General features: G+C 43.2%; 1 protein-coding gene across 2 annotated transcripts in view; it reads left to right on the top strand.

Annotated features, from left to right (window-relative positions):
• LOC141564109 (protein DDI1 homolog 2) overlaps window positions 1–12163 on the top strand; it is a 28441-nt gene extending 16278 nt beyond the window's left edge. The window contains exons 6-9 of one of the 2 annotated variants that reach the window (XM_074306190.1): window positions 1164–1292; window positions 2942–3045; window positions 4561–4750; window positions 6777–6839. In XM_074306190.1, coding sequence (XP_074162291.1) covers window positions 1164–1292; window positions 2942–3045; window positions 4561–4750; window positions 6777–6793 — 440 coding nt within the window. In that variant the 3' untranslated portion in view covers window positions 6794–6839. Of the gene's footprint in view, window positions 1–1163; window positions 1293–2941; window positions 3046–4560; window positions 4751–6776; window positions 6840–10022 lie in introns of those variants that run through there. The other variant, XM_074306189.1, reaches the window with a different exon arrangement.
• The last annotated feature ends 355 nt before the right edge of the window (window positions 12164–12518 follow it).

Below are 12518 nucleotides of genomic sequence, written 5' to 3'. Positions count from 1 at the left end.
TTATAGCAATTCAGGCATAAGTGCCTAGATTCTTTGTAATGGAAGATCTTGGGAGAAGGAGGAAATGCCAAGAGAATCCCTGGGATTTAGGAACTGATGCCAAGGTTTGGTTCAGGGTGACCAGATGAGTGAAGGTATTCTTGGAGGATGTTGGGGAATCATGATCTGGACTAAGATCAGGAGTTTCGTTGTGGGCAAATTTGAGTTTTGAAGTTACCTCAAAGCTAACAAAATGGAAATGTCTTGGCTTAAGTTGGAAATATGAAATGAGATTAGAAGAGAGGTCAGGATAGGAACAGTTCCATCAATTTAGGTCAAAGTTGAATTGAAAGCATAGATACCGTCGCCAGAGCCCAGTGCCTAGGAGTAGAACTTGGCCTGAGTGCCCTCATCTTTTAATTGAAGTGATTTGAGTAGTTAGTGCTGAGAGGGGAATTAGGACTGGGGGATCAATTTTGAGCCCTCCTATCCACTTTTTAGGTGTCTTCAAGGCAAATAGTTAAACTGAATTCAGATTCCACAGGTTTTATAAAATAGGAGTGACAGTGCTTAGTAAAATGTTTTGAAGTTATTAGACGTCAGCAGCTCAGAATTTAACAATATTATCTTCAGGAACTTTGGGTCATCACTTGAACATGCTTGTCATTCTCTTCACCTGTGTCCTGGCTGCTGGGACCCATATGTATTTTTATATCCTGCTTTATTGTGGTGGTTTCAAAAATCCATGAGAAACAAACGAGGCCTGTGCTATAAGAAAACACTCATTCCACAAAATATTTATTAAGCACTTAAAACATGCAAGGTGCTAGAAATTCAAAATCCAAATTGCCTTGGTCTTAAGGAGCTTACATTTTGTTTTGAAGGAAACAGCACAGCGTGTTCAGCTTGATTTTGGAGCACACACATTATTTCCTAGTTCTAATTCAGAAGAGAGAGTTATCTCCATCAATGCTTGGTCGATGGCCTGCTTACAGGGGCAACTTTGTTAGTTCCCTCTTGTTAACAAAGGAGAAAAATCTTGGGTTTGTGCCTGAATGTGTCTTGTTTTATGTTCCATTCCAGTTAACTGTGAATCCTTCATCGTGCACCTGTGGAGTAAATTGATGAGTTAGATTGTTAAATGATTCTAAAATAAGTCTGGTGCTGACATCTCTTTTTCTCAGGAGCCCAGATGACCATCATGAGCCAAGCTTGCGCAGAAAGGTGTAATATAATGAGACTTGTAGATCGCCGGTGGGCTGGGATTGCCAAAGGTGTCGGCACACAGAAGATTATTGGCAGAGTGCATCTTGGTAAGTAAAGTCTCAGAAGCTTAGTGTGGGTTTGTTCCCCTTATGGTAGTGAGATGCATTGTTTAATTCAGCAAAATAGAATCTATTGTAATTACCCTATACTTGAGAAAGGGAGTGTTGTTTTCATGACTTCACTAATAGATGCATGAGCAATCTTGTTATTGCTGGTGTTGACACATCAGTGCCAATCAATGAAAAGGAACGAAATTCTCTTTCCTGTTCATGGAGATCCCATCCATTAGCCTGTTGGTAAACTCATTGAATTTTACCATCTGCTCACACTCATCCTTCTTGCTGCTGGAGATCTTCAAGTAGAGGTGGTGTGGCCACTTGTTGAAGAATTTTTGTTCAGAAATCATTTGGGTTAGAGAGATGATGCATCTCTGATAATCCAGGCCTTTCTGTCCAGTAATGAGATCTTGTCTTCTGCATTTCTAAAAAATTTAGCTTTGGGGGAAATTCTTTGCTATATTAGAAGCTGTGTCAAAGACCTGAGGGCAGGTGTAGATAGAAGCTCCAGAAATAATTAGTTGATAACTGTTCTAGGGACCCAAGAAACATGACTCCTAGCTTCTTTCTGGATAGTAAATTTAAAAATGATTAAAAAAAAAAAAAGAGCTAAAAAATTACATATCCCCCTTGGCCTTTCTTCTTGTGGGCAAGTTGGAAGTGGTAAAAATATGCCTACTGGAAATATCTGTTTATAGACATGAAAAGTTTCCTTGTGGATGCAAACCAGTCATTTTGTCCATTACTTTCTAGAAGCCAAAGACTTCTTAGACATTTCTCTTTATTCTATGTGACCAGCTTGTCACCTAAATATTCAAAACTACTTATTTAAAAACAAAAACAAAAAAACAGAAATCTTAACTATTTTCTTCATTTTAGTGGATAATAGCTGATACTCGATCCAAGTATAAAATTACCAAAACCTTTAGCCAGAAGACTAAGTAAACATACCAAGTGAAAAGATTGACAACAGATGAATGGCCTTTAGAAACATTGCTGTCCCAGAGGAGGGAAAAGATTACAGGTCCTGTTCCATTTTTGTATAATCCAGAAATTCCAGAACGAGGCTTGTAATTTGCAAGTATTTAGCCCATTCCATTTGACAAGTATAGAATTCCAAAAGCAAACTCTGGCAGCAGAACTGGCTTGTGTTTGCCAGGAGACGTGTTGTTGGGAGCAGGCCAGAGAAGAGGGGGCTGAAGATTCAGAAGGCTTTCTTTGTTCTTTGGATGACATTGTCATCTTACTGTATCACTTTTTTAAAAGCTATAAGTGAGAAGAAAATAGTTCATGTCAAAGAAACGGTTTCTTCTCAGTTTTCCCCACAAGTTCTGCATCTGTTCTAAATAACATTGCTCCACCTTAAACATAAACATGCCCTTCACTTGCTTTACCCCTAGGAATCTCTTTTGAGCTAGAGCCCAGACTAGTTTTTAAACCAAGAAACAAAAAGTGCTCAGTGATTCCAAGAGATTTGGCTATGCTTATTGACCATGATCATGGCCTTTTGTCATTTTAACTCTTGTTGATTGCAGAATCTGTTGAAGGATATTGCCGGGCCATATTTCTAGTAATCCAGTTTCCAAAGAATGCCCTTCACAAAACTCATAGCAATATCTGCTTTTCTCTCTGTGCTTCAGCTCAAGTTCAGATTGAAGGGGATTTCCTGCCATGTTCCTTTTCTATACTTGAGGAACAGCCCATGGACATGCTTCTGGGACTGGACATGCTCAAGCGACATCAGGTAATGGTTCTTCTTTTGGAATCTGGTAGTACATGAGAGAGGCAGGAGATGTACCAACATTGTCCATCTACTAAATGTTTCTTTGAATCCGTGCCTTGATTGGGTATTTAAACTGGAGAGACTGAGAGCTAGACTCCAATCAGAAAACTCTCCCTACTTTTCCCATCCTTGGCCTGCCAAGATTAAGAGCATCACTGGAGAGAAAAAAGCTCTGTCTTTGTGTTTGTGGGCATCTCAGCTCCCAGCTTACTGGTGATCTCCTAGACTTCCCAGTCTGTTGGGGAGATGGGTTAGAGCACAGTGAAATAGCCAATGGACATGGTATCCTTTCCAAACAAGTTGTAGATTTGTACTAAAAAAAACAATTCTAGAATTTGTCTATAGAGAGCTTATGCAAGGTGCTTGTTCTAGTAGTACAAGAATGCTATTTTCTAGCTTTTCATAGGTTTAAAAAAAAGCAGTCGTCCTTTACTTTAGATTAAGGGATTGTCCATAGTTACATGAATACATTTGCTGAAGAGGATGCCTCATTGCACTTAAGGGCTCATCATTGTAAACCCAAGGTGCTCTGCTTTTGCTGATGATGGCCAACAAGGTTTTATTGAATACCACTTGTGCCTGTCAGGGTAACAGGGCATTGGTCCCTCCCCTCTAGGAGCTTACAGTCTGGTAACCAGCACTTTTCAGCAAGCAGTCACTGATGGATGAGTTTGGGAGTGCTGCCTTTATATGGTGGACACAGACCTACTCGTATGCTAGTCAAAGTACAGAATTTTGTTTCATAGCCATTTGTTTTTAAATACCTGGGGTAGACTTCTGATTCACTGGATAAAGGGAACTCCCAGGAAGAGAACTCTATTTTGAAACAGCAGCTGCTCTTAAACTTCTTGGCTGAGAGATGCCTTTCCTGAGGGCATCAAGAGGTTCGGCAACTTGCCCTACACTAAATGTAGATGGTGTGTGTGTGTGTGTGTGTGTGTGTGTGTGTGTGTGTGTGTGTGTGTGTGTGTGTGTGTGTGTTGTGTTAGAGTGGTGGCACTTGAATTCGGTCCCCAAAGCTGAGTCTGCTAGACCAGGCTGCCTCCCCTTTATTCTCCAGAATGATTAGAAACAGACTGTGGGTTTCTGTGGCCACTTGCCATCGCTTGGATTCCAAGCATAGCAGATACAGAGCAGGAGATGCTGTTTTATGTTTAACTAGTAACATTTTGCATATTAGTCTTTGATTTTAATTTTATTACTATTAACTCCCACTACCTGAAAACTCTCAATAAGAAGAATCTTAAATGATAAAAGGTTTAGCCCTTTTAGCCAGAATGATTAACTTGACTTTCTTTTGCTCCTGTAAGTGTTGCTCTTGGCAAATGGTAATTTCCATTCAAGTACATCTCTTCATTTGAAGAGCTGAGTTTTTCTGAAGGCATTTAATCTGTTTCACTTAATCAAAATCAGCTCCGGCCTATGCAATGAGGAGCAGAATCCTCCTCATTTGGGTTTTGATTTCATCTCTCTCAGTGTTCCATTGACCTCAAGAAAAATGTACTAGTGATTGGCACCACAGGCACGCAAACCACCTTCCTTCCAGAGGGAGAGCTCCCCGAATGTGCGAGGTTAGCGTACGGTTCAGGGCGAGATGACATTCGGCCGGAGGAGATTGCAGACCAGGAACTAGCAGAAGCGCTTCAAAAGTCCGTCGAGGATGCAGGTATTTGAGCTGGCTGGATTTCCTATTTTGGTGGCGGAGGGACGAGTCAGGAAAGGGCAGGCCTTAGAATCTAGCCCCCTTTCTTAGTCTGCTTGGCAGCTTCTGCAGGAGGCATTCCAGAAGGCTTTCTCACAGCCCACTCCCATTTCTTAATACAGTGAAGGAGAGCAAAGTGGTTGTTAGACCAAGAAGAAATTTGTTGCTATGGGTGATGCCTATTGAGTTCTTTCCTCATAAATCTTTTACTAGGTATCTCATATTTCTTGGGCTTTTCATCAAAGAAGCCCTTGTAATTCAGAAAAAGGCTCCCTTTTATAAGTGATGTGTCTTGCAAACACCTGCCTCATTTCTTACTGAGCAGATGCAAACTGGGATGATGATAATCATTCCTCTTCTTTCTCTCCTGCCCCCCCTTTTGACAGGAAGTTGGACTAAGTGGAAAGAGTAGCTCTCTGTCTGTGAAGAAATGCCCTTCCTTTGTCCCCTTTTTTCCCCCTGAACATGCTGTCAGAATCAGAAATAATAAGACATGTGACTGAAAATTCAGGGGTTGCTTGTACTTCTGGTAAGATCCCGTTTTTGAACAGTGATACACAAAATCAAACCATACTACCTCATATTCTTTTTGGGGGGTCTTATGTGCTGTAACCTGAGTAATTCCAGAGACTAATCACTTAGCCAAGATTTTCAGAGCAAAATAAAAGTTTGAATTTAGTTATATATCCCCATGGCTAATGTCACCCACAAAGTTCTGTTATTTAGGGTTAGAGGTCATATTGACATGGCCACAGGTGGTAAGGGGATACCTGTTTATTAAAGGAAAACTTTAATAGAGAAGTAATTCTGGATAGTCCTCCAGTTTGTTACTGCTTCCTGGTCATAACTGACCAGGTTCCTTTTGGAATGGGAGGAGTAGAATTGGCCATCATGGCTCTAGTGCTGTCTTGCTGCTTTAGGCAGAGAAGTAGGAATTTAGGGGTTGGGAATGGGCAGATACTCAGAATAGGCGCCACCAAAGGGGAAATAGTGAAATTGTGGCTCTCGGTCATTCTGTAAGAATTTTTAAACATAAGTGAGTTTGTGCAAACTCTTCCCTCCCCTAAATCTTCCTTTTGCAGCTCTGGAGATTTGGCTTTGGGAACAGCAGCTGATGATTATGGTGGATCCATAATCTTCCAGTCCATTCTAGTGACCCATTTCTGTTAGATGGTGAAGGGAAATGGTTGAAGAGAAGTCAGGGCAAGTCCCTTAAGTCATTTCCTTTGGGATGAACAAACAGAATGGTAATTTATAAAGAAGGAAAAACATAGCATTTACTCTTTTATATTCTGTTAACAAATTGTAGCTGGCTTAATTAAGCCTTAAACGGAAACGGTCCCTCTGTTTTGCCCAGTGCCTCAGTCTCTCCTTTCTCAGGTTCACAGACTTCCTGTTGTCAACAGGAAAACCGGACTGAAGAGTTCTGAGGCTTAAAAGCAGAGGTTTTGTGAGGGCCGGGCTCATGGCCCGGCAGGGAATCTTGGCCTTGATCCCTCAGCCCGGGTCTGAGCTCTGACACTAGGAGCAGAATCAGGGCATTAGTGAGAGTGGGGCTTGATTCCGATCTGGCTAGCTTTCTTTTATGAGCCAGACATAAAGTGAAGGGAAAGGGAGAAAAGTGAACACTGCACGTGGTTGTTCCCTTTTACTACCCACACAGACTTTGTTTCATCTAATCGCCATCTGTCCCCAAGGCAGCAGACCTGACTGTGTGTGTGTGTGTGTGTGTGTGTGTGTGTGTGTGTGTGTGTGTGTGTGTGCGCGTGCGAGACAGACAGACACTGACAGACAGACAGGACGTCTGAACAGCCACAATGTGACAGGACTGTCCAGCAGAGCTCTTGGGTGATCAGGACTCCTGCCTGTCCCGCTCTATCCCTCCCCCTCCCTGGCTCCAACCATGGCAGGTGTGGCAACTGTAACCTTGCATGCTGTGTGGTTTGAGTTGTTAACCCACGTTTGCTTGTCTGTTTCCTAATTCAAACAGAGCGTCAGAAGCCTTGATGCATGTAATGTGTGTGTACTGCAGCTGGAATGGGCCTCAGACCAGGTATTTATAGCCATCACTTTAAGCCTTCAATACCGTCTTCATGTGATCGGTCTGAGTAACATCAGGGATCTTACCTGTGTGTCCCGCAGGGGTGGTATCCAAGCTTCTTAATTCACCATGTCCCTTGTTTAATTACACTAGCCTGCACGCAGCATATGTATGCTGGAATACATGAGTTGTGTACATACACACATACATATATAGAGAGAAGCATATATATGTATGTGTACAAGTTCATGGTTTTATGATTGTCTTTTGTGGAAACCGCCCAGAGAAATGACCACATTAATTAAAAATTTAACAACTAACCGTGATGACTAAGTGATATTAAGCCAGTGTAAAAAACATTACTAGTGTTAACATTCTCCTTGGGATTCACACTTTCTTTCCTCTGAAGAGCCAAAGGTACTTGGTTCGATCCCTCCTCACAGAATAACTCCTTTGAGGGCACCTGGGCAGGAGTTATTTCCATCTTGGACCCCAGGCCTCCCATCCGGGCCACAGAGTCAGTGGTATCAGCGGCCCACCTTCTCCCAGTACTGACCGGGGTCCCAGCTGCCCATGGAGAACCTTCAGAAAAGATGCTATTCTTTCCTTGTCCTGACATGGGAGCTGCTGGCAGGGCTGGGAAAGAAACTATCTTGCAAGTGCCCATTCAAGGTCTCACAGGGTTGTTTTGCTGGCTGATTGTTTAGATACATGGTGCTTTCTTTCCCTTGCCACTGTCCAATTAAAAACAGTCATGATCCGGTTGTTGATATCCCCACTCTCCTCCTCTTCCCTTCCGTGGTCCTCTACTACAGAGCCGGGCCTAGTAGAAGTATAAGAGGTCACTTCATCTCTGGGCTGTAGGCAATGAGACCGAGGGCCAGGGTCACCTTAGGTTTCTGGCTGAGCTTTTTACTATAGAGCCAAGGGACCATTATTGGCCTGAACCTTTGCCCTTTCCTTCCCCCCAAGTTATAGCGTTTTAACCATAAGGTCTCATTAGAGATATCTTGAGGCATTTAAATGAAACTTGTGATTTTATTCCCCTTCACTCATGAACCCTAAATAGCGCATTAAGCCTCCATCTCAAGGGCTTGAGACACATAACAAAGGCTGAGCCTTACCTTAACCAAGCCACTGAGCCTCCTTTACCAGGTTGGCTGGTGTGTGAGCTCTCCTAGCTGGCCTCAGGTCCATATAAGTAGACAGCTTTTAAGCTAGTGCAGGGAGCCAACTTGCAACTGAATCCCTGCTAAAATGGGTGTGACTTGAGAAGAAAATCCAGTTGGAAAAGTGGGACCAAAGCTATTTCGAGACATGGGCTGTATATTGTTGAGCCAAGTTTAAGCTTACTGTGAAGACTCCCACTTATCAGCAATCAGGATATGAAAAATCTTAAGTCTGTGTACACACACACACATACACATGTTTGGGACATCTTTTGTCCCAAACCTTTATTTATCTAATTGCTTGGATTTTTTATGATTGATTGATTGATTTGCCCAGTTCTGAGATAGTTTTTGGAGCCTTTCTCTACTAATGGAAATTGGCAAACTCATCTACAGTGTGTGATCTGCAAGGGTTTAGATGCTGGTGCTTTGTGCAGTCACATAGCCCATTTTCTATATATTTAGAGAGAGAGAGAGAGGGAGGACTTAAACCTAGTTCCTCACTCCCTGCTCTATCTTGTGGGCTTCAGCAGTTCCCACCTGTTAAATCACTATCTAGAATTCCATTCCTTTCTCTTAAGCCCAATCAGTTGCCTATTGGATATTGGATGTCTTGTAAGTATCTCAGACTCGGTCTGTGCAAAACGAAACTCATTTATTTTTCAAAAAAGGGCCTACTTCTTGACTCCCTGATTCTTGTTGAGAGCACAGCTATACTTCCTAGGTTCCTAACTCCTGAAACACCGTTGGAAGTCATCCTTACCATCACCTTTCCTATTCACACAGATATCCCACTCTTGTCATTTCTATCTCAAGACAGCCCTCTTCTATATTTCCTCCTCTCATACAATTGTTCATATAATTCAGACCTTCGGCACCTATAAACCTAGCCTCCCAAACAGCTTCACAATTGCCAGATTTTCTATCAGTCCACTTCTTTATTTAACTAAGTTTAGAAGCTCCCATTCTCCTCTTTTGAGCATTTTGAAGTCCGTTGTGTCACATTACTTTTCCTGCTCCGTTATGGATTCCAGCCCACTTGACCTTGCCTTTAGTGATGTGGGCTTTTCCATATCCAGAATGTGTTTTTCACTTGTGTATGCCTAGCTTCCTTCAAAGTACTACTTCAACATCCTGATGTCTGCCACCCACTCCCACCTCACTGTGCCCCCCAGAAGACACCTTTTACTTATTTTGTATGTACTTAATGTACATGTATCCTCTGGCAGACTCTCAGCTCCCTGAAAGCAGGGGCATCTTTTCCTTTGATCTCTGTACCCCTTGTGTCCAGCAAAAAGTAGATTCCCTAGTAAATTCTGATAAATACTGGTCTATTTGAAGCTGGTTTCCCAGGCTTGATGCCTCCATTACGTTTTACTTTATAAAGTAATTGCTGAGATACTTTTAAAGTTAAGTGATTTTTGTAGAAATAAGTTGTATCTCATCTTTACATTTCCTCTAAAACTGACTTCTCATTCCTGCCATGGTGTGTTCTGGGGGCCAGGATTAGAAGGATTGTTAATGATAGCTTACATTTATGTATAGCACTTTGCAAAGCTATTTACATAATCTCATTAGAGCCTCTCTGCTAGGAGGTAGATGTGGTGGTTAGCCCCATTTTGAGGTTAAGGAAACTTGAGACAGAAAGATGAAGTTGGCCAAGGTTCAGACAGCAAGTGTTAGTGGTAAAATTTTAATTTTACCATGATCCACTGCATCAAACAGGTCCCCAGAAGAATGATAGCCTTTTTCTGCATAGTTTTCCCATCCTTCCCACCTCAGCCTGTCCAGATCTCATTTTGGCTTCTTAGCACCCTGTAGCTGCACAACTGGGAGGGTAGATCACCTCAGCACTGGGCATTAATCATTATTTGAACATTTGTGAGAACTTGACTACATCATATTAGATGCAATTGAATATATTTTAGGAAGCACATATTTACACCTAATCTACATTGTGAGGTTTAAATAATTTCTCTTTAATATGTGCTCATAAGCTCCTCCTTCTCCCTTTCTTCCCATGTAGAGAAAAGTGATAAAGAAACTACCTCACTGGGAACATCATTACCAACCTGCGGTGAATCTGACAGTGCAGCCCATTCATTAGGACTCAGCTCTAAGATCAGTCACCCCGTAAATCTTGATCGCTCTGTCTCTGCTCCTGCTTCCATCTGCTCCCACAAGCCGAAAGCTGACTCCCCGGTAACCTCAGATAAGAAAGAATGTCCTCCTCTCCTGGACCCTCCCCAGGCCTCATCCGACTGCACCATGGACGACCAGCCTCCAGACTTTCCGAGGTCAGCTCCTATTCTTTGGAATTCATCAAAAGAAACAATCATGGCAGATGATCTGAAACCACCTGCTACAGAAAGCACCTGTAGCATCAAAGGGAGTCCTGATACACAACACAAAGAGGATTTGTCTGCTTTAGCCACCCAGGTGCCCCATACACAAACATATCTAGATAAGAATGATTCGTGTTCACCTTGCCAGGAGCCGAGTCAGGGAACTGGCCCCCAACAGCCCCCACAGCCAGTGGGTGAACGGTCTAAGGCTGAGCTACAGCGTGAGTTAGGCAGCCCACAACTACCCTGGAGCACCGAGTTTGGCTCTGAATTACAGCCCAGCCTTCCTCCCACTCAGCAAAGATCTGACAATTCACAAACTGAGAATAGTGGAGCTGAGCGATCTATGCCGGGCCATCCACAGGCAGAAGACTCCGCTCCATCCTCGGCATCATTTGGCAGCTCATTCACTGAAACAATCATGGAAATAGATGTGGCGGAGCAATCCGTGGTAGCTGTCCATAGCTTGGCAAGCGGGCACAGCACTGGCACTGAGGATGCTGATGCTTCCGATCTCACTTTTGATAATCCTTGGGTGGAAGCTGAGGCTTCAAAGCCAAACTCCTCTTCTGTAATCGTGAGTAATCCCGTGTCAGCTAGTGATTTGCAGCCCCCAGAAAGTAATGTTGAAATGTCAGAAACAGAGAGTCAGTTGTCATATTTATTAAGGGAAAATTGCTCTTCATTAAGTCTATCTGGTGATGGGCTGATCTCCACGGACCCTGCGGCACCTACAGAGGAATCTGCTTTATCTGTAACAGCCGCTTTGAAGGAACTTCACCAACTTTTAGTCATTAGTTGTCAAGAATCTCCAGGAAACCTTACATCTGAAGAAGTAACCCATCCCAAGCTTAAAGCAGCTGAAGATCGAATCGAGAGTCAGGAGAAATCTGAGCAGCCACCCCAGAGTCAGCATCCCCCTGTGGTTCTGCAGGAGCCGGAGTCTCAAGGCTCCTCCTCCCAGGTGAGATTGGGACCTGAGAAGGCTGAGAGATCAACGCAGGTGTCTTCAGATGCAGAAGTGCAGAGTGGGGTCGGTGGTAATGTGGATGAAAGCGTGGCAGCTGCTCCCGGGGACATCCAGAAATCACAGGAATTGAGGAGGGAAAGCTTTTCTTTCACAGGAACGTCTGTGGAAACCTTCGGTCAGTTAAACTCTGTAGGGACTGAAATTTCATCCAGACACTTAGCAGGTGAGGAGAGAACCATCCCTGAGACTTCTCAGCAAACTGAGGCCTTGCCGTCCGATTTCCTTCCAGTCCTCTCTCAGGACCCATTGACAGGAATGCCTGATACCAGGGAAAGTGCTGTCTGTCCGGAAGCCACGAGGCCTCTTCACAGACTTGAACAGCTGGTCAGTCCTCCGGCCTCATCCCCCTCACCTCTCCCAAGTCACCTTTTCCCTGCTGCAGATGTGGACCGGATTCTTCAGGCAGGTTTTTCTCTGCGAGAAGCTCTTGGGGCTTTGCAACGTGTGGGTGGAGACGTAGATCTCGCTCTTCTCATTTTGCTGGCAAAGAATATCATTGTTCCTACATAACCATGGAACAGGTGGACTTGACTAGTCCCCATTCCTTTGAAAAACAGATTGAGAAATAGGTGTATATGTATACGATGTACGTAGAAACCTGCAAGCAGAAAGTTGAGCCAGATTTTTTTTTAAGATTTTTATTTTTGGCCAAAGTAATTTATGATCTCTTGTCTAATGAAATTGTTTATCACTTGTTTAAGATTTGGGCCTTTTTAATGTATTGGCAGTGTGTGCACACGAGCTTTTTTATTCTCATTAATGATGCATTCTGGAATAAAACTGATGGATTTATATAAAGTGTACCATTTTAGAGGGAAATTGACCATTTTGAAAAGCAGAAGCTTTTAGAAATCCCACTGCCTGTCAGGTTGAAAGCAGCCTGGCTCACTATCCTGGTGGTTGCCCATTCCATATTTGGATGAAGGCAAAGTCCAGAGTGCTGTGAGGAAGCAGAATGTCAAGGTAGAAAGTATAGGGGAAATTACTTTAGACATTTGATCAACACTGTTGGAGTTGTCGTCCTCTGATACTCCAGGGCAATGAAGAAAGGGGCCTAGTGTAGCTGTGCTAGAGTCGCTGGAATCTTGGGTGCGGGTCCTGGCATTTTTATGGGCATTTTATGGGCATGGTTCAAAAAGGAGTCATT

Source organism: Sminthopsis crassicaudata, chromosome 3, assembly GCF_048593235.1.
Source record: "Sminthopsis crassicaudata isolate SCR6 chromosome 3, ASM4859323v1, whole genome shotgun sequence".
Classification (NCBI taxonomy): domain Eukaryota; kingdom Metazoa; phylum Chordata; class Mammalia; order Dasyuromorphia; family Dasyuridae; genus Sminthopsis; species Sminthopsis crassicaudata.
The sequence above is the reverse complement of the archived record's forward strand: the minus strand, read 5'-3'. Positions and strand labels throughout refer to the sequence as shown.